The 27,081-nt window shown below is 44.6% G+C and overlaps 1 protein-coding gene across 2 annotated transcripts; it reads right to left on the bottom strand.

Annotated features, from left to right (window-relative positions):
- Positions 1-364: 364 nt before the first annotated feature.
- Positions 365-12,750, bottom strand: LOC144702722 (putative glycosyltransferase At5g03795). Of its 2 annotated transcripts, XM_078574738.1 has the most exons (6): positions 12,539-12,750; positions 10,662-10,778; positions 5,719-6,283; positions 3,038-4,766; positions 2,780-2,862; positions 365-931 (listed from the first exon to the last, which is right to left on the bottom strand). In XM_078574738.1, the coding sequence occupies exons 3-4, from the start codon at positions 6,219-6,221 to the stop codon at positions 4,265-4,267; spliced, it is 1,005 nt and encodes a 334-aa protein (XP_078430864.1). In that variant the 5' UTR covers positions 6,222-6,283; positions 10,662-10,778; positions 12,539-12,750; the 3' UTR covers positions 365-931; positions 2,780-2,862; positions 3,038-4,264. The 2 variants fall into 2 exon arrangements, with proteins under 2 accessions (XP_078430864.1, XP_078430863.1); XM_078574737.1 differs by lacking the exon at positions 10,662-10,778 and having other exon boundaries at positions 12,539-12,668.
- Positions 12,751-27,081: the final 14,331 nt, after the last annotated feature.

A 27,081-nucleotide genomic window follows, 5' to 3' on the forward strand; every position in this document is an offset into this window, starting at 1 on the left:
AATCCATTAGATCTCATTTTTTTCATCCAATGATATTTGGTAATTAATGGTTCATAGGCAAAGACTGTAAAAAGAGGAAGAAGGAAAGATAGATCAATAGAGAAAGCAAGATGGAGGGAGAAAGAGAGCAAGATGCACAAAGATTGAGAGGAAGAAGAGGGAGAAGGAAAGATAGATCAATAGAGAAAGCAAGACAGAGGGAGAAAGAGAGATAAATAGAGAGACTAGATAGATAGGTAGATAGATAGGGAGAGAGAAACAGAGGGAGATGAATAGAGAGAGAGAGAGAGAGCAAGACACATAGAGATAAAGAAAAGGTAGAGGGAGAAAGAGAGAGATAGATCAACATAGAGGGAATAAGATGGAGGGAGAAAGAGAGATAGATAGATCAATAGGGAGAAAGACACACAGATAGAGAGAGAAAGAGAGAGATAGATCTTCAGCTGACTTGAGATCAACATTCATGGCAAGCAAAGACTCAATCTCCTCTTCTCTTACCTGTTATCTTCTTTTGTTGTCTCTCTCTTCCCCTCTTCCACCCATCTCATCCTCTCCTTTGTTGGAGCTCCTCTTTCTTCTCCCCCTCCAGATCATCCTTTTGGTCATCAGATTCATGTTTTTTTCATCTCCTGCCGCTCCATCACGTTGTTGTGGTTAGCCTTTACCTTCCAGATTAATCTCTCTTTCTTCCATTTCCAACCCGATGCCTCTTACTCTCTCTTGTTTCTCTCTTCTCTTCCTCCTCTTTTGCCTTTTTCTCTCCTTGTTCTTATCTCCACTTTCTATTTCCTTTCTTTGTTTGGTCCTTTTTTCTGCTTTATCTCACATAGCCATCGCAACTTACGTCATCTTCTCGTTTCCTAATTGAGAATGTTCAACTTTGGTCTCTTCAGGTTCAACTGCTCCAGACTTTGCACCATACACAAGTCACCTGCAACATCAATCATTTTTTACCAAAACAGAAATTGAGAAATCAATTAGATAAATAGTGCATTAAATACTTCTATTCTTTGATGGCAATGAATGCTCAACGGAAAAGATCATATAAATAGAATAATATTTAGTGAGCAAGAGAAAGAGTGAGATAATGATTTTTTTTGAAAGAAGAGTGAGATAAAGATACGGAGAAACAGAAAGACATTTAAAAATAAACACATGCAGTTTGTTTAGTTAGCAAAGAAAGAAAGAAAGAGAGTTGTTTAGTTAGCAAGAGAAAGAGAGCAAGGGTTATACAAAAGAGAGCTCAGAAAGATTGATTCATTGGGAGACAGACCAAGTATAGAGAGAAGAAAGAGAAAGCAATGGCTTTCTACACGGAGACAGAGGGAACGAGAGAGAACGAGAGTAATGAGAAAATAAGATCTGATCCCAGAACACATAATTACCAAATTTCACCAATCATTAATACAGGGAGAACCCGTGCACCGATCATTAACTTTCACCAATCTAGACATTGAATTTTCGACAGACATCAGTTCCACAGGTAAGCTGAGAATTAATTGGAGCATGTTTCTTATTAAATGAATAAGATCTATCATCATATACGAGGGACAATTATGGGTTTGTAATCTGGACGGGATGTTGACGAGTCATCCTCATCTTCATCATGCAAGACCAGAATAATGGCAAAGATCATCATGATTATTGTCATCCTAGCCACAGACCAATGATGAGGATACTGATGTCTCACCATCATCCCTCATCATTGATTTGTCATCTGAAAGAATCGAATTTGAGAAAGCAACGAGAGATCAATCATGAGTCATCATCATCAACCATCACCGTTTTATGGATTAAGGACGATGACAATGACGTCCTTATCATCATCATCAATGTCATTGCCATGTCAGTAAAGGGAAACGATGAGGCTGACATAGATATTTGAGGATATTTTTGAAAGAGATTCTCATTCGATTTTATACTTGACCTCCATCTCACTTTGTTTTCACACCAAATGATCCTGAGCTATTGTATCCACCAAGCATCAAAAGTTAAAATAAGAGAGTCATTTACAGATTCCGATGTGAATGTGACATTGACCCTGATTAACCAAATGTTTTCTAGAGAGCGGAACAAGAGATTAGAAACAATTACTGCCCCAATGTAAATACTGTTAGGAAATAGGTGGTGTGGCCTATTAGGCCCACTAGACCTTTAGCCCACTAAGGGTTTCTTCTCTTAGTCCCACATGAGATAAATTACTCATACTCTCTCTCAGCCCTATATAAGGGCATGTATCCCTTCCTTTCAAAAGTACGGAAGAGCTATCCATCTTCTTCTCTTTTCGACAAATACTTCCCATTAAAACCAAACAAATCAATATTTCAAGATTTCCCTGTTAAATCATCAATTTGGCACCGTGAATCATAGTTTATAGAATAATCATTCGTTGAAGTTCTGAGATGTAGTTCTCCATTATCTGATCAAGAATGACTAAGAATGGATTTCCCAGCTTGACTCGATCTCCGTAAACTTATCAAATGTGATGATATGATTCCAGAGAGAGAGAGAGATCTTAGTGTTCCAATGACATAGAAGAACCTTTCCAATAGTCCCAGTACATGTCCAATTTACAATGTCAGCTGAGAGAGAGATGATAAAGGAGGAAGGAGCCAGTGGTGGAAATGGAAATGTGTCCAAATATGAGACCCAAAAAAACAAAAATGGAAAAACCAGTATCAGAAACCGCATATCTACCAAACTCTCTGGCCGAATATGAAGCAGAGCAGAAGAAAAATGATTCAATACAAGATTGAGCTAGAGAGAAATGATCCCTAACCTTTGGGCCCTGCAATCGATGGCTGTGTTCTTCTTGCTCGACTGCATGATGAAGAAATTAGTTGCCGCATTGAACGACTTCAACTGCAGCACACAGAATACAAATAAAATTTAGAACTTGTCCTAAAACGCGTTAACCAGGTAGAGTTGACCATGTTTTGACTGAGTCTGTCAAAACATGGCTGATGGCCAAAATGAAGATTGAGTATTCTGCAATCAATAAAATAATATCTTAGACAAAGTCAATCATTGATCTGACCTCTATCTTTGGTTTGCTGACTTTTGTGTCCTCAAATCATCTGAGATTCATCATCATCACTGGGTCAGTCGTAACAAGGCTCATGCCGACGGAATCTGAAGGACAAGACTGGACAGAACGGCATTTAGGTCAGTTATCTGTCAACAAGTTTGCAGTTTTATCAAGTTTCCATCTGATTGGCTGAATGGAATGGACCACTGAATGGGAAGAGAACAGTGATAAAGATAGAGTAAATCACCAGCACCCAATGATGGAACAGGACAGTATGTAATGGAACAGAACACACAGTGTGATGTCTTTAATTCCATTCCCATTCTGAGGTCAGGATGGATGACTGATGACAGTAAGGAACTAAAAGATGGACATTCATCCTTGGCCTTAGTCATAACTTTGGCTGACAGTCCCCATCTCATTCGGCCTTTCTTGACCATCGAAAAATCTCTCCAAAAAAGCCAACTATATCAGCAATCCTCGCGACGCTTCATCCCAACTCAGCAACCCTAAATGAGCTTTATCTGATTGCTTCCTTCACTGATGCATTGACTTTCTGATTCCCATATGATAAAAGGAACATATTTGGGTCTCAAAGAGCATTGACCCAATAGAGTTGACCTAGAGAAACATCTTCCCGGAAAGGCCAACCATAGCTTCTAGTCCTACAACTTCGACCCTAATAAGCTCAATCTGATTTTTTTCATGGATGTTGCCTTCTCTGTTCATTATCTTCATATCAAAGGTGTTTAAACCTTCATACTATCATATGCTCTGATTGATATCTGTAACTGGGACAGTCAGCAGAATTGACCATGCACTAGAAGCTTGACTTCTCACAATTTGACCTGCCGGCCTTTTTCTCTATCCTCATTTTCCATCAATTCACCTTAAAGAAAACCCACCCAAAACTTCTAGTCCTGAAAATTCAAGGACCCTAACCCTGCAACTGTTGGCCCAAACAATCCCCCTCTTGATGCTTCAAATTTCCTTTTTCTCATTTCCATGGAGCTAAATATTCATCAGTGGGCCAAAAAAAACATGATCTGCCTGCCCTTTTTTCTCTCTTCACCACAGAGAAACCACCGCCAAGTCATCAAAAGACATCAGCCCAAACCCTGCAACTTCAGCACAAATGATCACCCTCTGATCTTCTTGATCTTCATCATTATCATCAGCATCTTCTTCATCTTCTTCTTCTCAAATTCACTGAGCTAAATCGACACAAGTGGATCACTAGAACTGAGAATCTTGTGGCAAGGGGGGTCTCACAACATTTCTCCGAAGCCAGATTTCATAAAGGACCATATGAAAGGCATCATAATCTCGGGGCTTCGTGTGCCACTGGAAATGCATCCTTACTGCCAACAAATTCTGATGCATCTCCAGATACTTGTCCAAAGTCAATGCCTTGAGAATGTCCCTAAGATGGGGTATGTCAAGGGTGGCAACAACGAGGGAGAACTTCTTCCAGTTTAGGATGTCTGTAAAGGGGAGATCATAGTGGTTGGCAATGATGACTGGTACACAGCCATAGAAGATGGCATCAGCAATCCTGGCCGTGTTGACCTCGAAACCCTTGACATGGAGGCAGAACCTACTGCTGAGTAGAGCTTCAGAGTACTGTACTGAGAGGCGGCCATTGAAGACAGAGATCTCAGAGTCATTTCCCCATAACTGGAGAAGCCTCTCTCTCACTGGTGAGTTCATTGTTCCCGCAAAGAAGGCTAGCTTGCTCCTACAATTTAATGAAAATAAAATATTAGCACAAATCATCAGCCTTTATTCTTTCAGAGTAACCAACGAAATACTTACGTTAAATAACAAAAAAATTGTTCATCATAGTTTACAAGTCCAAACTTTTATTATCTTATTTGAATTCCAAGGATTTTTTTTAAAAATTGTGAACGACGATCACATGCCCATGCTGTGGTCACCAATGACTTCAACTGCAGTCACCCATCCTGGTACTGCTCTTGCCCAAGCACACTTAACTTTGGAGTTCTATGGGATACGGTACACTAGTGTGTACTAGTGTGAATTCCAAGGATCTTGTGGGGCTGAGATTCGTTTTGCACAATGCAAGTGGATTTGACAGTTAGAGGGAATGATGGAGAATATGTCTAATCAAGATATTATTTAATTTTTGCTTACTTCAGTTTCAGATTATTGCTTATTCTTATTGAGAAATGAAACATCTACTTTTAATAGTTCAGACTCGTTTTAATCCAACATCCCATTTCTGGAAATCCACTTTTTAGTCAATCATATTTCAATTCTAGACAGAAACAGAAAATTTGAGCACGCAATTTTATAGTAAAAAAGTTTCTATAGTTAATTTTCAACAATATAAGACTTATTCATGTTAAATGATGCAGGGATTCCACATTACAGTCAAAGGGCATAAAGTAGAATGTGTGTCATCAAGATTTAATTCTCATATTCCTTCATAAGTTTCATATTATTCTTTATTCTTTTTGACAAACGTAAGATCTCTTTAAATTTATAGAAGAAATTTTTCATCCCACTTTATTCAGAGAAAAACTTTCCAGTCATTGCTTTTAGTGACTATCATTTTGCAGTCCTCGACCAAATACAGAATTATTGAAAGCAATAGGATTCCATTAATCATAAAAATGGTGAAAGTGAGATGCAGGTCTCAGATATTAAACTGGAGAATGAAGGTCTACCTTTGAGAAGAATAAATGCCAGGAGGATCTCCCTTTCTTGGCCAGATCTGAGGCAGGCAGACGTCCTTGTGTGCCACATACCCAGAAAGGAAATAACTTGCTGAGCAGACGACCTGAATGGCACTAAGCTTCACCTCTTCAGCTTTGTTCATGGCTGACCTACCAGCCGAATGGCAAGCCACGTAGAAGTGGTCTGCACCTCCACTTCGATTCCAAAATGGGTAATCCTGCATGATTTCATAAACATATCTTTGGATGAAGTCTGCGATACCGCCCACATCGACCCGCCTATCATGCCTCAGCCTGGCAATTGAAAATGGCAGAAAGAAGAGATCAGCTTCGGACGAGCTTTTAGTGATGAAATGGCTCGCCACTAGGAGTTTCTTCAAGTAGCTCTCACTAGCATAGTTTCCTGATGGTTCGAAGCTCACAGGAAGGAGTGTGTGAGCAAAGGGATGGTTTTTCTTGTGGGGATAGACATAAATTTTAAACTTTCTCTTCATCTCCCGATAATCTTCAAGAAATGAGTCTTTGTCATGAAAATTAGAGCTCCGCACTTTGTTTCCTGGACATCATCAAAAGGTGAAAATAGAAACGACATTTAGAGCCCTTTCTCTGCCGCAAGGCAGGAAAATTACAGTTTTTCCAATAGAAAAAGGGTCACAATTCAAAACTATAAAACCATTGGAGCATACATAATTATTTTCTCAGTGTTCGTGTTACTTTCCTCAACTACTACTGTCAAAAATCCTTTTATACTACCTGCCAATAGTATTATTAAGAGGAAGGAAAACAACGAATTAAAGCTACTCAAAACATTTGATTATTCTATGTATACTGGGAAAGAAAGAGATAAATCTCTCTGTTAATTTATAGATCTGTTTATTCGTAATGAGGATAGGCATGGTTCTTCGGCATCCTGTTCAACTCATGGTAATCCTTAAGAAAGGAGACTCTGTCATCATAAACAGAGTATCTGGTATTTTTACCAGGACATCATCAAAGGAAATGAATTAGAATCCTTTTTCTCTGGCACAAGAAAGGAAAATTATGTTTTCTTTAATTGAAAATGTAGGAGATTTAGGCAGATGCAGTAAGTTAAATAAGGATGAAAATGCAGCAGACGTTCTCCTCTCAGGCTGCAACAAATAGTAGAAGACTCAGTGCCAGATGCCCTTCTCAGACACCAGTTGATCAAAGCTTCAGGCCATGAGAAAGGGTAGATAGATGAGAGAAGAGAAGACACCCTTTAGGATTCTGATATAGCTTCAACTATAGCAATAGAGTTTTTCCCCGATTCGTTCCGCAGTCAAAATGGGAAAAGGTAGATCGGAGAAGGCAAGAGAATGGAAAGATAGGGGAAGAGAAGATAGTTCTGTAAGATTGGATCTCGATCTTCTTCTGGCTGTCGAGAATGCTCCTTCTGACTGCTCCAGCTCCCGCCTGCCGCTTGGGATTCTTTAAACAAGATGTCGTAACTGTTTCCTCCCTCGCAGTCTTATTTATAGGTGCCTGGGGTGAATTCAAATCACACTCCCTGCGTCGTTTCACCCCCCTTCCGTAAACGACAACTTTAAGCTTTGCGGAAGTGTTTATCAGATTCAAAGAACGGAAAACTCCCAATAATCCTGTTAGGGCATTACATCCTTACTTAACTTACATTTTTTGGCCCTCTAAGACCCTAATCCAATATTACAATGGTCACTATATAACGGTAATGAACAACAATCATAATGGAATGGAATATAAAGGAAATGCATAACAAAACAGGGTTCTTGACAACTCTTAAAACTCCCCCTCGAGCTGGGAGTGGATGTCCGTCAGTCCCAGCTTGCCTATTGTTCAGTTGATTGCTAGGCCATGCACCCCTTTAGAAGATATGTGCTCATTGATCGATAGATTGGACATAAACAATGTTGAGTATTCCACATTCCAGATTTTTAGTTAATAGTGTCTGTCAATTTCAACATGTTTAGTTTGACCATGATCGACTGGATTGTGTGCGATCTCAATAGCAGACTGATTGTCACATCAACTTAGTTGGCATGGCTGGCTGAATCCAAAAATCCTGCTGTATGTTTCGAATCCATATTTCTTCACAAGTTCCCAGTGATAATGCATGGAATTCAGCGACGGCACTAGATATGAAGACAACACTCTCTTCTTTGTGTTTTCCTCTAAGATATACAATCTTCCCACATAATCTGCATTATTAAGGCTTGTTTGCTTGAAAAAGTATCCAGTAAACCAGGTGTTTCCCTCAATATACTGCAGTTTCATGAGCTTCTCTTGGGTCTTACATGATTTGACTCACTAACCAACAGTGAATGCAGTGTCAGGCTGAGAGTGATATAGATACAGGATTTTACCAACTAACTTTTGATATTGTCCATTACAGTTGGAGGGTTTGCTGTCTACTCTCCCAATTTCCAATCCAGATCCACTGTAGTAGGGTCAGGTGTGCAGCAGAGCAAACTAATTTCCTGAAAGTAGATCTAAGGTATACCAAAGTTATGCCATCACAATACCATCCATAGAATAAGCCATTTCAATTCAAAGAATCTCTTTGTCGTAATCTCTTGATGCCAAATTCTTTAGATAATTAGTTATGGAATATTCGTATTTCGCCAGTATTGTCACCTGTAACAATCATATCATCCACATATACAAATTATACTGTGTCTCTGGCTTAGTATGCTTGATAAAAAGGGTATGGTCGCCATTGCTCTGTGTAAATGCCATAGGATACATTGCCTTGGTTAGTTCCCTTACCCATCCAGTGCTGTATGTAGTTTGCACAAAGCAGCGTTCTCAGATGTCTTATAGCTGACAGGAGTATGCATATCAATTTCTTCTTTGAGCTTACCATGTAGAGATGCATTTTAAGATCCAGCTGATGCAATTCCCAACTCCAGATAACAGCTAATGCAACTAGGATTCTTGCTCCATTCATTTTTGCAACTGTAACAAAGGTTTCACTGTAATTCAACACAAAAGTTAAATTATGTCCTTCAGCCACATGTTCTGGTTTGTACCGTTTGATGTCTCCATCTGCCTTATACTAAACCATGTATACCCATCTGCAGCCTACTACCTTCTTTCTTGGTGGGAATGGAACTGATAAAGTTTAGTTACAAGGCCAATGATACTAGCAATGTATCAAGAAGGAAATTGAAATTCAACTTGTCCACAATATCCACTCTTATAGACGTATATCGATATCGTTGATAAGAAACACGACAACTCCTTGGAGTGATCACGACGGCTCTTGTCTCAGAGCTCCTTCGAGATCTTGGCGTTCCCCCTGCCTTGGGTGGACTCCTCCCTCCTCGAAGTTCAGTTGCGAAGTCGACCACCTAGCTCCCCTAGCCGGTCGCCAGCTCCACCCTTCTCGTCCGGGTAAGAAACTTCAAGATCAAGAAAGAAAACAGTTACCTCTATTTGCTATTCTAGCTTTATTTTATATGCGTCCGGGGAATGTCTTTTCCCGCCCAAATCACTGGGTCTGGTCAACCCTCCGCTGACCAGATCTGAGCTTCCGTCTTCGGTAAGTCTTGAAATAACGCGTATCAGCCGACGTCCAATGACCAAGTACAGTCCTTCTCGAGTGCCATCATCTCGTCTTCCATAGGCTGTTTCCAGTTTGGATCTGATAAAGCTTCTGAGGCAGTTATTTGAATCTGAATTGAACCCACTATAGACATGAATACTTGATAAGAAATTGAGAGACTGATGGGGGAGCCATACTGTTGAATAGGATATTTTCCCTTAGCTACAAGCCCAACAAGTCTACTAAAAAGGGTATATACATCCTTACTGACTGGCTGTTTTCTTTTGGTATAAATTTGGCTGAAATCTTTGATGGAAGAGAGTGGTAAGTTGATTGCTTCATTCTGAGCTGGTTCAATCACTTTCCCCTGGTGATATGTGACCATCTCTTGGAGCACAGGTAGGGAACCTTTTTGATCTTCCACGACTTCTTCTCGTTCTTTGACAGTAAATAGTTCCCTGATGCTAGTTATCATCATATGGATAATAGGGAGTATCCACGTCAAACTTGACATCCTTGCTGGGTCATCGAGTAGCCCACAAAGATACATCTCAGTACTCTGCGGGAAATTTTGTGGGAGGATAATACATGGACGTAGGCTGTACACCCAAATACCTTTAGCAGAAGGGCCGGCCTCCAATGACCTAAGGGCAAATGGGATCCTATCTCCTCCACTAGCCCCCCCCCCCCCCCCCCCCCAAAAAAAATATATATTGGTGGACCACTGGTTGATCAAATGAGTAGAAATTAGGAGTGCATCTCCCCAGAGGAAGATTGGAACATCACCCTAGAAGAGTAGCAATAAGTGCTCTAGTAACTCTAACAAGTGCAAGCTCTTCTGTTGAGCCACCTTAATCCGTTGGGGATGTTGATGCAATAAGTTTCATGGATTGTGCCTTGTCCATAAAAGAATCGTTGTTGTGTGTCATCGATGAAGTCTTTGGTGTTGTTACACTGGGATCATTTGATACTCGAAGTAAACTGGAGTGAGACTAATTTATGAGGAGAGTCTCTGCCCAACTCGTTTCTCACATGTGGCTTGAAGAGCTCGATGTGATGTCTTTCTTCTGTTTCTTTCTCTTTTCCATATACTTCTGGGGAAGTCCCATGTCATAATGTTGGCTGAATAATAGTAGCTCAAATTTTACGATAAGTGTATTCTTGTAATGATTCTTGTAATGATAATGATACTATCGTAAAATTTGAGCTACTATTATTCAGCCAACATTAATGATATGGGACTTCCCCGGAAATATATGGAAAATAGAAAGAAAATAGTAGAAGGAAATAAGTGCTTCTTGCGGCACATTTTAATCAAACAGGTGATAAGCACTCTTCAAAGCTTCAATCAAACACGTAGCAGAGAATAAATACAGCCTGCTTAAATACATACCTGTAGTGGCTCTGATAACATGTTGGAGATTTAGACAGATGTAGATGCAGCAGACATTATTCTCACAAGTAGCACCAAGCAGTAGAAGACTCAGTGCCAGATGCCAATTGATCAAAACTTTGCACCAAGAGAAAGGGTCGAGAGATGAGAGAAGAGAGAAGAGAAAACACCATCTAGGATTCAAAGGGAATACTGATAAGATCTGTGATCCTATTAAGAATAAACCTCAAATGAAAACCAAAATCTTTATTTGGACTCCAATTCAAGAAAGATGGAACTCCATAAACGCAACAATTTAATGGCTTGGATCCTGTTGAAGATCAGACGTCCTCCCCTCCTTGAGCTGGAGGATTTCTACTCCCGCTGCGACACACTTGAGTTTTTGATTTTCCAAAAGGTGCCCCGATGAGTAGTCTTTCCCTTTATTTATAACCTTCTCGCCGTGCTGTCAATTTGAAGACGCACATGCTGCTCTTGCGGAACATGTGGATTGTGTTATGTGACGCCTCCTCTTCACTTTTTGACAAGTCCGAGTAGGGACTCTATCAAAAAACTCCCAATAGTCCTTTTAGAGCATTATCTCCACATTTAACTTACATTATTGGTTCCTTTACGACTGTAATCCAATTACAATGGCCAATAAATAACGGTAATAAAAATGGTCATAATAGAATAGAACAGAAAGGAAATGTATAACGGAACGGGATTCTTGGCCCATAACAAAAATGAAAGGCCTTAACTCCGTAATTTCCTTGGCGAGTCTGATTATTCTAGACAATTACATTATCAGTTAGTTTGGAATAAAAGCTTGCAATTCTTCACGTGCAGGTTGACTTTTCTAAAAATTCCTTTTACATCACCTGCCAAGATTATTATTAAGATAGATGAAAATTAGCATTTAACTTGGCTCAATATATGGGAACGGAACACACAGTGAGAAAGAAAGAAGTAATATGGGTTTTATTTATACATCTACTTACTGTCTGACTATTTTTCGTGAGGATAAACATTAATCTTAAAAATCCTCCTCCGTTCATGGTAATCCTCAAGAAAGAAGACTCTGTCCTGGAAAACAAAGCTCCAGCTATTGTTTCCTGGGCATCATCACGCGGCGACAAAAGGAACTGGATTTTAATCTCTTTCTTTGCCACGTGTCAGGAAAACTACGATTTATTACTTTAAAAAAGGCCATAACTGATTATTTTTTCCTGGAAGTCAGATGATAATAGACAATTACATTTATCATCATTATGGAGTAAAAACTTGGAATTATAAGCGTGTCTATAGAATTTTCTCCAGAGCTACCGTGAAGATTCCTGTTTTTGTTCACCTGCCAATTGTATAATTTGACTTGAAACATTATATCATGCAGCAGTGAGTGAAGAAGACGGAGATATACGTGTTTCGACTATCCTTCATCAAGCTCTAACAAAGTCTTTCAGGCCTATCACACTATTGTATAAAATAACAAGTTCCAACTATCAAATAAAAAATACCCAGCAGACGACATAACTCATATTTAAACGTTGAAATAAAACAAAACTCGGACTTTTATAACGACGGTCATCATTCCCACGAAGAAAAGTGATATAAAGATTTCCAATATCTGTTAATCTGTCGAAACTACGGTTCATACTGGCGTTTGATCGCGGCGGATGAAGAATTCTCTAACAAGTAAAAATGGCTGACTAGAAATTCCCTCCAATCAGAACACCCAAATAGGATCTATCCAGGTCAGATAACTCATCCTTAGGCGTCAAGATAGAGAAAAAACCAAATTTTGAGACGATAATCGTCATTCTCTCAAAAATAAAAAATACATAAAGATATCCAAATTCTGTAAAACGGACGCATAAAAGAATTTCTGAAATGCGAACCTGCACGGCCGCCAACTCCGATTGTTCTTTCGATTGCTTCCCCTTTCGCCGCGGATTTGTGATCACTTCCATCAACACTTCCCGCGGCAATTCCTGGAAATTGAGGACTACTGTAGATCAAGCCGATGACCGATGTGGCGGGAACGTACACGAGAAGGATGACAGCGACGGAGAAGACGGCGATCGAGACGAGCGCGAGGCGAGAACGAAACATTTGAACTAACTTCTGAGTTTTCAATTCTAACCAACGGTTCTATATTTATAGAGAACAGCGATGACGAATTTGAAATCGTCCCGTCATCCGTCCGGGAATTTCCCTCTAATAATAAAAAACCCAGGTCCTAAGTCAATAAGTGTATTCTTGAAATGCAATGTTTTGTATTAGTTATTTGTAAAAGAACCGATTAATCGGCATATTGTTTAATCAACACAATGGCAGTGACGGTGACGATGACGAAAGCTATCGGAGTCCTTAACATGATGACGAGACAAAATTGTCGTCGTGTCTCGTCATTTTCCCTTTTTTAGCCTTGCTCAGATGGTGAAATTGTTATGATGATAACTATATTCCTAACTAGAGAGAGGGAGGGGAGAAAGTCCTAAAGAGCATGACTTCATTTGGTTTTGAGGAAAGGTTTAGCATAAGAATTGGTTTGGTATTAGGTAATCAACGGAAGAAGTCATGGTCATGTGAGAGTTGTTCCCAATGGAATAATCTTGACAACTATTTTGATTAAAATTGAAATAATATTTCTATTTAAAATCACTGGCATGTAAGTGTCTCATATATTTTATAGATAATGGAACAAGTGATGTATTTGTAACCCAATACTTATGTTTTAAAAATATAAGCATAATGTGTAGTTATTATTATCCTTTATAATTTTTCATTATAAATGTATTAAATGTAAGATAAAAGGAACAGGAAAAAATATTTCAAATTTTCCTTTTTAGGTATCAAAACATCATTATTATGCCACGGGTGTTAATAACCATGTCTCTCATTCCATAAATAATTGAGAATTGGCTATACACTCATATTAAAACATTTATTAAGGATAGAACAATGATGATATTTAGGTACTAACCTTGGACCCAAAAACTCTACTGGTCCAAAACAAAATAATATATGCTCATTTGAATAGCTTATTATCTTTGTTTTCACTGCCATTGCTGTTTTTGCCATCATCATCATCTTGCCATCACTGCCTTCGCAGTCATTATTGTAGCCTTATGGCCTTAACAATCTTCCTTGACATGCCTCATCCATTACACGACCATCGTCATTAGGCGTGTTGACCAGATGATGAACCATCATAAGTTTTGTTCAAAAACATCATATGTTATTGTTCGGAGTTGTGGGCGGATGACTGAGCACATTGTCTTCAGTCATTTGTCATTTGTCATATATCACTGATGACTAATGATGAAAGTGACAGAATGCATGACATGGATGACTGATGATGTCCATGGTGACTGAAATGTAAAGGAATACTGATGGAGCAGGAGACCCCCCTTCATCAAGAACGACGCCGAAGCCATGTCGTTGATGGTGATAGCCGTCGGCTCGGGCCATGCTAGTTCGGCACGTCAAGAGGAAGGCGTAGGCATTCCAACTCTCGTTAGTTTCAGGCCATATCCCCGCGCACGGCCCCTTTTCGAACCTCTGTTTTCATCCTTTTTATTTATTTGTTTGTTTATTTTAAGGGGGGGGGGGGCTGTGTCTAATGGGCCCCTCTTGTGGACCTCTATTAAGGGGCCCATTACCATTCCCCATATAAGGGATGGAGTGGGTGCCCAAGCAAGGGGGTCAAAGTCAAAGTTTTATTTTGAAAAGAGGGACCCACCAATCCACGTTCGTGAGATAGACATAAAGAGAAGAAAGAGAGGGGAGGAGAAGGAGTGTTCGCTGCCGACCGACCACCACCAATCGCTACCGCCATGCGCACGGCATGCTCGGACACCGACGCCTTGCACCGCCGAATCACCCGCTGCTGTCCGCCACCAAGCCGCAGCACGCCCGACACGCTACGCTCGTGACCGGCCGCTTCACACGCTTGTCGCGTGCTGCCGTGAGCCCGCTGCGCACCACACATGACCCGTCACCGCGCCCTCGCAGCGTGCCGCCGTGCGCCCGCCAGGCACCGCCCATGACCAGTCGTCGTGCGCCGCCGTGCACCTGTTGCACACTGCCCGTGACCAGCCTTTGTGCACCGTCGTCCGCCTCTAAGCCACCGCACCTGCCCGTGCGAGCCACCGGGTGCCCACTGCGCGCTCACAATGAGCTGTTGTGCGACCTGCCACGCACCGCCCTTACCAGTCTCTATGTGCCGCTGTCCAACGCTGAACCTCCGCGCGCGCCATCAGCAAACTGCCGTGCGCCCGTCGCGACGCCACCGACGTTTACGGCGCCGTCGCCGACACCCATCGCGTCATCGCTGACGCGCGCCGCGCCACTGTTAACGCCCGTCGTGCCGCCGCAAACGCTTAGCGCGCTACTGTCGATGCTCGCCATGCTGCTGACGTTGCCAACGCCCACCTTGCTACCGCCGCGCTGTCGCCGACGCCCGCTGCACCGCCGCTGATGCCTACCATGCTGCCACTAACACCCACTGTGCCACTGCCAGCAGTGCAGCCTCCACTGCCAGACGCAGCGGCCGCACCGCCGCCAACACTGTTGCTTTATAGACGGTTGCAACGCCTCAACGCCGCAGACGCTCCACCGCTGTGTCACCGCCCAAGCCGCCGCCACGCTGTCACTTTGCTGCCTCCTGCGCTGCCTGAGCCGCCATCGCGCCGCCGCCAGCCGCTCTACCACTCCACTACCGGACACCACCGCCACCCACCCTGTCGTCGTGTCGCCACCACACCGTCGTCGCCGGCGCAGCTGCTTACGACGCTGACGCACCGCCTGTGATGTCGCACTGCGCGTGCTGTCACTTGTAACACTTAAGCCGCCACACGCTCTATCGCTCCACAGATTGCGCTGTCGCTTGCGCCTCCGCTCATGATGACATCGCCATTGCCCGCGCCCTCGCTTTGCAGTCCGCGCCCCTGCCCGTGCCACTATGCAGAAAGCGGTCGCTGTTGCTAGCGCCGTTCTTGCCACTCGCGCCACCGGCCATAATGCCTCTTCGCAGCCTACCTGCGCCACCTCTGAGCTACTACAATCGCTGCACCATCATCCCTGCCTCGTCTCCTCCGCTCCTGCATCACGACTCCTGAGCCACTTCACGCTGCCAGTCGAGCGACGTCGTGCTGGTCTCCGGCACAGGTCCACCTACTCCGCCCACCGGTTTCTGCATCGACAAAGTACCACGACTCCGGAGCGACGTCACCATAGAGGTACCTCGCTCCCCTCGCTTGCTCATTAATTTATGTTGTGTCTTATATCTTTCAATTGCACTCCACTGTGCTTGGGCTAGAGTAAATGAGAGGATAACAGACACGAGAGAAACTAGCAAGCGTCTTCCCTAGGTAAAGGGCGAGCGCGTCCGTTACGTGAGAGCACCCAACGGACTGAGTCCGTTTGGCATCTTGGACACCTTCATCACTCCGACGAGGGTCAGGAGGTCACCGTCTCTGTCATCGATTGCCCACCCCAGAGCCTGGAGCTTGGCGAACCCCACGAGTCAAGGCCTGCGCATACCTTCGCCACGGAGTCTTTGCATCTCGTAGTCGCATCTCCATAGGTCCACACCCGACGGACAATGTCTTTGACAATGTCAGCTATCAAACCGGTATCCGCGCATCAAATACATACTAAACAAAATCAATATAAAAGTGATGCAGGATGACTAGATGTGACGGAGCTAGGTGATGACGGGAACTGGATCCTAGGACGACTAAGGGTTATGGGATAATATAGACCACAAATCACACGGTCGAGTTCGAAAATTAAGTCCGGCAAAAATACTGATGGTGCAGCCCCTTTCCTCGTCGAGGGTGGGAGAACTGTCTTACAACCACCGTGGTGATGCAAAAGCACCAAAATCAATAACTTCGAATGGGCGATTTGCTTAGAAGACTCAAAATCCAAATCTAATCCGATGGCAACGCATGAACACTCGAAGAATACTGGACGAAGAATACAACACCAAAGAGTGCAGGAGTACCTCGGCACTTAATAGTGCGCGAAGAGGTTGCAGGGAATTCTTGACACGTCATTGGCGGGACGATTGACATGCACTTCGACAAGGTGTCGCAGATCCAACTGTGCGGTCAGTTGGCGGGGGGTCATGGGGGGCGTCGCCCCCTTGCGGGGTGCAGGGCAGTGCCCCGACACCTAAAAGGTATGCGCGGCGACCAGTGGCTGTGAGGGCGTCCGGGGGCACGGCGGGCGCGCACTGGCAGTCGGGGACTCTGCGGGCATAGGCGGACGGGGCGCAGCTGGCGCGAGCGGCTAGGCGCGCGGTGGGCGTGGCGGCCGGACATGCGGTGGCGCGAGTGGCTAGACGCGTGGCGGGCGGGGGTGGCCTGCGCAGGGCTGGCGCCTGTGCGGACGAGCGCCTGCGTGGGGCGAGCGCCTGTGCGGGCTGGCGCCTAGGGCACAGGCAGGCTAGGACGCAGGGCAGTGGCCAAGGAATAGGGAGCGGGCGCCCAAGGCGCAGGGTGGTGGCCAAGGGCGCAGCGCGCGGCGGCGATCAGCGGCGGTGGTGATCGGTGGTGGCTGTGACCGGAATGGGGTGGGGAAGATAGGGCAAGCCTTCCAAGGAGAAAAAAACTCAACTCTTGAAATAAACTCGCTAAGTGTTCTTTTGCAACATTGGCCTACATATAGGCCTTGGAGGAAAGAGAAAATAAGAAATAAAATAACCGTCAAGGATGAGGCGACATGTCGACTCGTCACGTCACGAATGGTTCTACAGTTGTCGTTGGCGACATGTCATGACGCGGGATATATCCTGTGTAAGTGGAGGCACGTCCATCGTTAGTGCGTTGATGTGGTCGTCATCATGGCGGTCCTTCAGTTGACGTTGATGACGGGTTAGGATGCGAGGCGTCTCTGATGACAATGGTGGCGCATCTGAAGATTGTGTGTTGACGTCGTCGCCACCATAAAGTCTCTTCATAGGTAGAGAAGATGGGGACGACAGTTGTCAATGACAACTATGGACAAAGGGGATGACAACCTTTCACAATGTAAATGGCAACCAATGATAATGGGGATGAAGATGTTCGAAGACCAAAAATCTTGGACGATGAGGGTGAGACATCTGACATCATGGACAATAACCATAGATGATGGGGATGACGCATGTCGTTGACTCATAAGAGGACCACCAACATTGCAGATGGCTCATGTGGAAAATGGGGAAAAGGACCGATTACGATGAGATGATGACCAACTACAACAAGGATGATGATGACAACAATGGGGACAAAGACTAACGATGATTGATGAAAACATGACAAACAATACTGATAACACCCTAATTTCTGTCTTTATTTCATGTTATTAGCAGGATTTCATGCATTTAAAGAGCTTAAAATGGGGTTGTTATCATATATTTACATGAAAATAGTGTTTTCTAGTGATTTCTGATTTTTTCCTAATTTTCTGTTAATTCTATGAATTTTAAAGGATTTATTGAAGCTCGAAATAATTATTTTTGAATGAAAATGGCATTTTAATATTTTATTTCAACATTTATCAGCATGGGAATGAATCAATGAATTTTCTAGAATTTTCTAGAATTTTTTACAAATTTTTAGGATTTTTCTGAGATTTATTTGAAAAGGAACTGTATTTATTTCAAGGGAAAAAAGTATTTTTATTATTTTTGCAAACTTTCGTTGCAAAAAGACCCTGAAAACAGCTCTCGGTCGCCACTGCAGGCGTAAAGATCCAATTTAAAATTTTACAGGGTTTTATTACAATTTTTAATATATATTTTTAATGTTTTAGGAGAAATCGGAGGAGAGAGAGTGCGCCAGGGGCATGTACGCAATTACTTTTGGGCGGCGTCCAAAAGCAATTCCAGGCTTTTTAAGGACCTTTCTGCAAAAAGGAGGATTCAAAATGCGCCAACCAATGAGAGAGCGACACGTCATTGCGTGTTTAAAACGAAACTAATAAATAAATCAATTTTAAATCCAATGGATTAAATTGGTTTAAAATTGATTTATTAATAACTTTTGATCCAGAAGTCCGATTGAGATGATTTTTTATGGATTTGTTCATCTTGATCCCCTCTTTCTATCTGTATGGTTGGATCATTCAGATCTAGCCTACATTGATAGATAAATATTAAGTACTAAACGGGGGTAAAATGGTGATTTTTACCATATAACCTAAGTATAAAAGCTAAATTTCGAGAGGGGGAGCTCATTCTTGATGGTTCTCTATTACAGCTGCAAGATAGAGAGGAGTCCCACCCTGGATCAAGTTATCTGGTACTTTTTCCTTGATTGTATTTGGATTTGTGCATTTTGAATGAGATTAGTTCAATTTCTTGTTTCTTCTTCTTGGTTTTGATCTGAAATTCTAAATTGCTTGGCTTGAGCGGCATGTACAAGCCCTGATTAGGATTGAGAGGAGAATTTGAGGGATTCAACTAAGCATTCAGCTGCATTCCAAAGAAAAACTCTAAAAAGATTAGTTTTAATTCTTAGGAGATTAAATTACCCCCATTTCAGTTCTGAATTATCAAAGTTGCAAAAACAAACCAAACTCAAATTAAAAATTCCCTTTTAACCTCTCTAATTGACCTCTTGGATCCTTTTATTAGGATCAAATAAGCCAATTTAGAACTCCATATTTCTTCTATTCATCTCAACTCTTCTACCCCCCTTTCTAAATTCTCATCTAATTAGGGTGACTTGATCCTCATTGAAGATCAAATTCAGTTTAATCAGAGTGAAACGACCAATACAATCACCAAATCTAATTCCTTACTAGATTCCCTTGGACGACACTCGTACTTATCACTATACGTCTTAAGTGGAGTTCTTATAAATTTTATTGCATAAGCCAAAATCCACAACGACAAGGGCTAAAAATTGCATAGTTTTTACCCCTATTTTCGGCTTATCAAATACCAACAAAAGGGATGATGACAATAGACAATTTGGGATAAGGATCACTGACTCATAGTATGATGATCATCAACGCCAAAGAGGAGAACCATGGACGGCAGGGATCTTGACTTCCAATTATAACTAGTGGCATGGATGACGACCTTTAAGGACAAGAATACTGACCGTCAATGACAGGGATGACAACCATTGAGGATGGGGATGACGATTGTCGAGGATGATAATGTCAATCGCCAATGACAGGAATGACGACCACCCATGAGGAGAATGATGACCGTCGATGATGAGGACGACGACCATCAAGTACAGGACAAAGACCCCCTAGGATGGGGACAATGACCACCAACAATATGGATGACTATTGATGACCACCAATCAAGTCGATGACAACTCTCGAGGACGGGAATGATGTCCATAGATGATGGGGAAAATGAATGCCAAATATGGGGATAAAGACCGCGAATGACTGGAATGAAGACCTTTGAGGATGGGGATGGTGACCGTGGAGGACAATAATGACCACTATTAGTGATAAAGGCAACGACCGTCAAGCATGAGATCAATAACCACCAATGTCGGGAACGAAGACCATCGAGGACATGAACAACAACAGCCACCACGCGTTGAGAACCATTGACAATATGGTTGACTATCTATGACCGTTGAGGACACATGACAACCTCCAAGGATGAGAATGATGACCATCGACAATGAGTAGTACTATGACTACTGATGTACCACAATCATGTTCCCAAATTAGCATTTTTTAAGGGTTTATGAAGTCACATAATCAAATGAATATGCATTTTTATGTTATATTCCATTTCCATGCAACTATTCACTCATTATGTAAAATTTCCTATTTTTAATGAAGTTTTGCATTTCTAAAAAATTATTATGAACCTTGTTGATAAAGTAGAAAGAAAATAAAAAGAATATATATATAATAGTAAGCAAATAATAATGAATAAAACTACTAAATAATAAATAAAAAAATAAAAGAGGGGAGAGTAAGCCGCCAAGGCCACACCGCATGCACACCCACAGCCACAAACAAGGCCGCGACCCCTCAAAGATGCCCAACATGTATACAAAAGAAGACCGGATCTGCCATCGCCAAAAGTCCGCAGATGTGCATTTTATCTAATATCGTTATCGAGTTCACAATTTATATAACACTTACAATTTATGAAGAAGTCAATATGGGATTAATAACACAGCTTTTCAGAGAGGATCGGGTCGGACCAGATCAGACTTGATAAGTCTTCACCGGGCTCGCAGGCCAACATAAACCCAAGTGATGTTTAAAAACTCTCGTGGGCCTCGCACAGCCCAAGCCCAAGCCCGAGTCGAGATGGGCTTTTCTTAAAATCCAGGTTTTAATCTTGACCGTTGATCTTCATTAAGAAGATCGAACGGTCAAGAGCACTGTTGATTTCTTTTGATATTTTCCTTTTATTTTTAGGTGACAGCTGACATGGACGAATAATGCGCGGACACATGGACTATCATAACTGACGTGGCACAACTGACTGTGCTGGGTCCACCGGAAATGAAGAGGGTCCACGGCTATGATGATCGGAAAGTCGAGAAGAAACTCGATCGTCTTCCTCCTCCCGCTGCCGTCTCCATCGCCAAAGACTTCACTCTGGCAACAAGAAGGCGGACTTCCGCCGATTCATCGCCGAAGATGGCGGCGGAAAGATCCCACATCGGTGAGGAAGGTCTTTGGACTGTTTCCGACCTATAAAAAGCAGTCAATCCCCGAACAGCAGATCTAATCTATCTTTCAACATCGCATTTGAATCCATTTTGTGAAATAAAAAAATGACGCAGGAGAAGATCCTCGGTCTTCTTCTCATTTCTATTGGGTCTCTCAGTCAACGAAAGTGACAGGGCCGTGACCTGAAGGGAGATTAGTAAGAGAGAATAATGGAAGAGGGAGAAGAATTCGTGAGCCAAACTTGGAAAACGACGTCACCGAGCAAGGAGATCTGAAGCCCATGGCGATCATCCACTCAATGGCATATTCTGGTAAGTCATGAATTTCATTACCTAAGTCTTATCTTGTTAAAAAATTAATTAGAATCAACTAAAAAGATTATAGAAAGCATTTTTTTTCATTTGAGCATTTCTTCAAACTCGTGATATGCTTGTTTTCACCACGATTTTTTAACAAGTATTTATAAATAGTTTTAAACCAACTAAAAACATATAAAATATACAATAAAATAAGGAAGTTACATGTCCTACTCTATATACCTCCTAAATAAAATTACATTTAAATTATAGTTCGCTCCTTATAAAAATACAATATAAATCCATTTTCTTCTCTTAGGCATTCTATCAAACACCACTCCTTCACGATTTGACTCTCAAATTTCTCGTACTACATGATTCTAAAAATTCCAAAAAATTATGTAAAATCATTAATTTACCTTTACTACAAATACATAAAATTGAGGTTTAAATAAAATATCTGGGGAGAATTCCCTTAATAAAACATATATACAATCAATAGTAGTATCATTTTGGGATCTTTTCTCTCCACTCACCAACTCATCAATTAATTCTACCTCTAAGTGCCAATCCTTGTGGATAGGACCTTAATCAACACTATACAATTCTGAGTAAGTTTACAAATTAAAATTTTTATTTGATTGAAGTGAAAATAATGACAGTGACACAAATTAACAGCCCTATTTTTGCTCCACCAAGGATGAGATCAATAACCACCAATATCGGGGATGACGGCCATCGAGGACATGAACAACAATAGCCAACACATGTTGAGAACCATTGCCAATATGGCTGACTATCTATGACCATCAAGGACACAGATGACAACCGCCCAAGATGAGAAGGATGACCATCAACAATGAGGACGATGACTACCATGGATGGGGATACTGACCACCGAGGATGAGAACAACAAATGTCACAGATCGGAATGATGACTGCAAAGGATGAGGACAACTACCACATACGCGAACGATGATTATCAAGGACGAGAACAAAGACCGTTGAGGATGAGAATGTCACCCACCAATGATGGGGATGATGACCCCCAAGGATGAGGACCACGACCAACATGGAGGGGAGTGACGACCTGCGACGACTAGGACAAAACCATTTAGGATATCAACCACTCCCTCTAACCAGTGTAGATGTCCAATCATGATGGGGATGACTACCTATGGCTGCCAACATTAGGGAGGGCTAATGATGATGCCATCAATGACGAACGTTGAGGATGAGATAACTATTGTGGACATTAAAATTTTGATTTTAAATGATCAAAATGTTACAACTGAAAATATGTCTTATACCCAAAAAAATAAAAGGTCTAATTGCAAAGGATTTCACTTTTATGACTGCTAATGAAAGCTTGCTGTTCAGTCCTAGCTTGTAGATGGATGCAGCAATAACCAAGAAAAGTGGGGATTGATACCTCTTTCATGTTCTCAAATGAAGAGACATCATTTTCCTCACTGGTTTAGGTTGTGGGTCATATAGAAGATGGAGATGGAGAGGAAGGAAGAAGGAGAGAGATGGAGATAGAGAGAGAAAGATGTGGCAGGAGGACACGATAGAGAGAAACTAGGGTTTCTCATAGGTCGTTGATGTGATGTTTCCATACAACCCTTATATAAGGCACGTGAGAGAGAGAATGGTAGATGGGCTAATATAGGCCCAATAGAAGAGATAAGAGTGATATAGATAGTGAGAGAGATAATCTCTCATAGAGGCCCTTATTGGGCTATATAATGGAAGCCCAATAAGGGCTTTAAGATGTAGGCCTATATGGCCTACATGGGTAGGCCCTTATCGGGCCTACATAGTATACTCTAACACTCACCCCCAAGCTGGAACATGGACATCCATGTCCAGCTTGAAACATGGAAGCAAGAGCATGTAGAGATGACACAGCCGACGATGGAAATGACGCCATCGAGGATGATGACTCCGCCGCCAATTGAAATGATGCCGGATGACGATTGCGGGTGTTCCCACGGATGATGATGAAAGGTGCTCCGCCAAATGAAGATGGCAGGTGCTCTGCCGTATGAGATGGCTGGTGCTTTGCTGGATGATGATTGCGGGTGCTTCGCCGGATAAGATGGTGGGCGCTCCACTGGATGATAATGGCAGGTGCTCTGTCAGATAAAGATGGCAGCTCCACCGGATGAGATGGCAGGTGCTCCACTGGATGATGATGGCAGGTGCTCCACCGGATAATGATGGTGGGTGCTCCACCATATGAGATGGCAGGTGCTCCGCCGGATGATAATGACGGGTGCTCTGCCGGATGGAGATGGCGGGTGCTCCACCGGATGGGGATGGTGGGTACTCCGCCACATGGGGATGGGGGGTGCTCCACCGGATTAGATTGCGAGCGCTCCACCGGATGATTGTCGTGGGTGCTCTGCTAGATAAAGATGGCGGGTGTTCTGCTGGATGAGATGGCAAGTGCTCCGCCGGATGATGATGGCGGGTGCTCTGCTGTATGAGATGGCGGTGCTCCGTTGGATGATAATGATGGGTTCTCCACCCAATGAAATGTTTGGTGCTCCGTCGGATAAAGATGGGGGGTGCTCTGTCGAATAAGATTGCGGGCACTCCATCAGATGATGATGGTGAGTGCTCTGCAAGATAAAGATGGCGGGTGCTCCGCCGAATGAGATGGCAGGTGCTCCGCTGGATGATGATGGCGGTGCTCCGCCGGATGGGGATGGTGGGTGCTCCATCGGATAAGATTGCGGGCGCTCCACCGGATGATGATCACAAGTGCTCTGCCAAATAAAGACGGCGGGTCCTCCGCCAGATGAGATGGCAGGTGCTCCGCCGGATGAGATGGCAGGTGCTCCGCCGGATGGGGATGGTGGGTGCTCCATCGGATAAGATTGCGGGCGCTCCACTAGATGATGATGGCGGTTGCTCTGCCAAATAAAGACGGTGGGTGCTTCACCGGATGAGATGGCAGGTGCTCCGCCAGATGAGATGGCAGGTGCTCCGTCGAATGATGATGGCGGGTGCTCCGCTGGATGGGGATGGCGGGTGCTCTGCCGGATAAAGATGGCGGGTGCTCTGTGGGTCAAAGATGGCGGGTGCTCCGCCGGATGATGATGAAGGTGCTACTTAGGGATGGAGACGTTAATGATGATGGCAATGCCTCCCACGATGGAGAGAGGCGCCACGGATAATGAGATGATGTCAGAGAGCGCCGGAACGAAAATACATTGAAGATGCTCGGATAGTGCCAGAACGCACATGCATAGTAGATGCCCAGAGAGTGCGGAAGCGCACATGCATAGTAGACTCATGGAGAGTGTCGGAGTGCACATGTATTGGTGATGCCCAGAGAGCGCTGGAGCGCACATGTATAGGAGACTCCTGGAGAGTGCCGGAGTGCACATGTAGGGGTGATGCACAGAGAGTGCCGGAGTGCACATGTATAGGAGACGCCACTAAGATGAAGGAGATTCCAATGAGATGATGGAGACGCCGCCAAGATAAGGAAGATGCCACCGAGATGAGGGAGACGCCGTTGATGATATGATGCTGGCGAGAGGGAGTGATGCCAGTGATGGGGTGAGGCGTCACCGTTGTGGTAGAGATGTCGCCAATGATGAAGACAACATCGCCACTGATGAGGAGACACCGCTCGATGGAGAGAAACCGATGGAGGATGGAATGATATTTTCCCTCTTCCTCGTGAGCTTGCGGCCAGGGATTAGGCGATTCGGCGATAGTGGGAGGACGCCGACGGAGAGAGGGCATCGATGGAGAGAGGATGCCAATGGAGAGAGGGCGTCAATGGAGAAAGAGTGCCGATGAAGAGACGGCACCGGAGAGTGCAGGAGAGAGATCGGTCGCGCATAGAGATAGGAGTTGCTGGATGGATCGCCGCGTGGATCGCCGCTTAGGGCGGCGACTGGAGGGCCGCTGAGGGCGGCGGTTGGAGGGCCGTCGAGGGTGGTGGCTAGAGGGCCGCCGAGAGCTAGAAGCGTTTACCTCTTCAACGGTGACTCCCCGCGCTACCAATTCCGGTGGTGGACGGAAGGTGGGAGCGCACGCCCGAAATGGGCGGCACTGACTGGGAGAAGGGGGCGCCCAGAGGAGGGCCGCAGCCGGCTGCCGCTACACCCAGAGGAGGGTGCACGGCCAGCCGCAGCTGTGCCTAGAAAAGGGCATGCGGCCTGCCCCCCCTGCGCCCAGAGGAGGTCAGGTGGCCGGCCAGTGCTGCACCTAAAGAGGGTGCGCGGCCGGCCGCCGTTGCACCTGAGGAGGGTGCACGGCCGGCCGCCGCTGCGGCTGAAGAGGACACGGCCGCTGTCAATGCACCCTGAGAAGGGAGGATGCCAATTGCGCCATCGAGGACGAAGGAGACAGTCGCCCAGGAGGAGGCAGTGAGGTAGGCGTGTAGGTGGCTGGCTGCACAGGACCTTGTGCGACTGCTTTGATGCGCATGGGTGTCTGGTTGCGCGCGTCACTTGGATGGCAGCTGCACAAGATGGCCACAAAATTGTCGCACAGGAGGGCCAATGCGCGGAGGTGGTTGTGTGAACGGACGACTAGGAGGTGCTGCATCAGGAGGAGGCACGCGGGAATCCGCTGAGCCCTGGAGGCGGTGCACAAGAACTTCCCACTACACTAGGAGGGGGGGGGGCAGAGATGCTAGAGAGAGATATCTGTGGTGGCGGTTGGAGGGTTCGCAGGAGAGATGCAGAGCGCATGTAGTAGATCGCCCGTGATGCAGGACGGACGTGGTCGACGTCCTACGGCGGAGTGCTCATCTGTTCGTCCTTCTCCGAGGACGGTCATCTTGGACGGCATGCCCGCTCTATGTGCGATGTCCCGGAAAGGTTCTGCGCGGGGTCCTCAATTCGTTGGGGGCCGAAGTTGTCTCTATCTTCACGTGGCTTCTGCGCTCCACGGATAGTCGTCGGGGTGTTGGTGGGCCCGACTACCAGTGGAAGAGGCTGTCCAATCGGCCGGATGACGAGGACGGCGGCGAATTGGCAGCTGCATACGACTACTGAGGGTGACGTCGTGCGGCAAGTGGCGGCGGCCAGCAGCAGTGGCGGCAAAAGCCGGAGAAGGCGGCGGCTGCCGGAGATGGTGGCGGCAGCCGGCCGGAGGCTGCGGTGGACGGAGATAAAGGTGGCGGCGGGCGGAGATGGCAGCGGCGGCAGCCAGGGATGAAGGCGGCGGCGGCCAGAGATAGCAGCGGCGGCAGCTGGAGATGAAGGCGGCGACAGCCGGAGATAGCGACGGCGGCGGCCAGAGTCGGCGGCGGTCGGAGGCAGCGGCGGTGGCCGGAGATGACGGCGGCGGCAACCGGAGATGACGGCGGCGGCAATCGGAGATGACGGCGGCGACAGCCGGAGATGGCCAGGATATTGGGCCGCGGTAATGGGCCTCCTTCAAGGTAACAGGCCTCGGGTTTGGGCCAGATCGGGCCACCGAGATTTGCGGCAGCCCATTAAGCTAGGCCCGTTAAC

The sequence above is a fragment of the Wolffia australiana genome, chromosome 4, assembly GCF_029677425.1.
Source record: "Wolffia australiana isolate 7733 chromosome 4, ASM2967742v1".
Lineage (NCBI taxonomy): Eukaryota > Viridiplantae > Streptophyta > Magnoliopsida > Alismatales > Araceae > Wolffia > Wolffia australiana.

Excerpts from the sequence above, each read along its gene's own strand:
- LOC144702722 (XM_078574738.1), bottom strand. The coding sequence starts at position 6,221 with ATGAAGAGAAAGTTTAAAATTTATGTCTATCCCCACAAGAAAAACCAT. Across the intron at positions 4,767-5,718 it reads GGCATTTATTCTTCTCAAAG|GAGCAAGCTAGCCTTCTTTG; the intron begins GTAGACCTTCAT and ends ATTAAATTGTAG.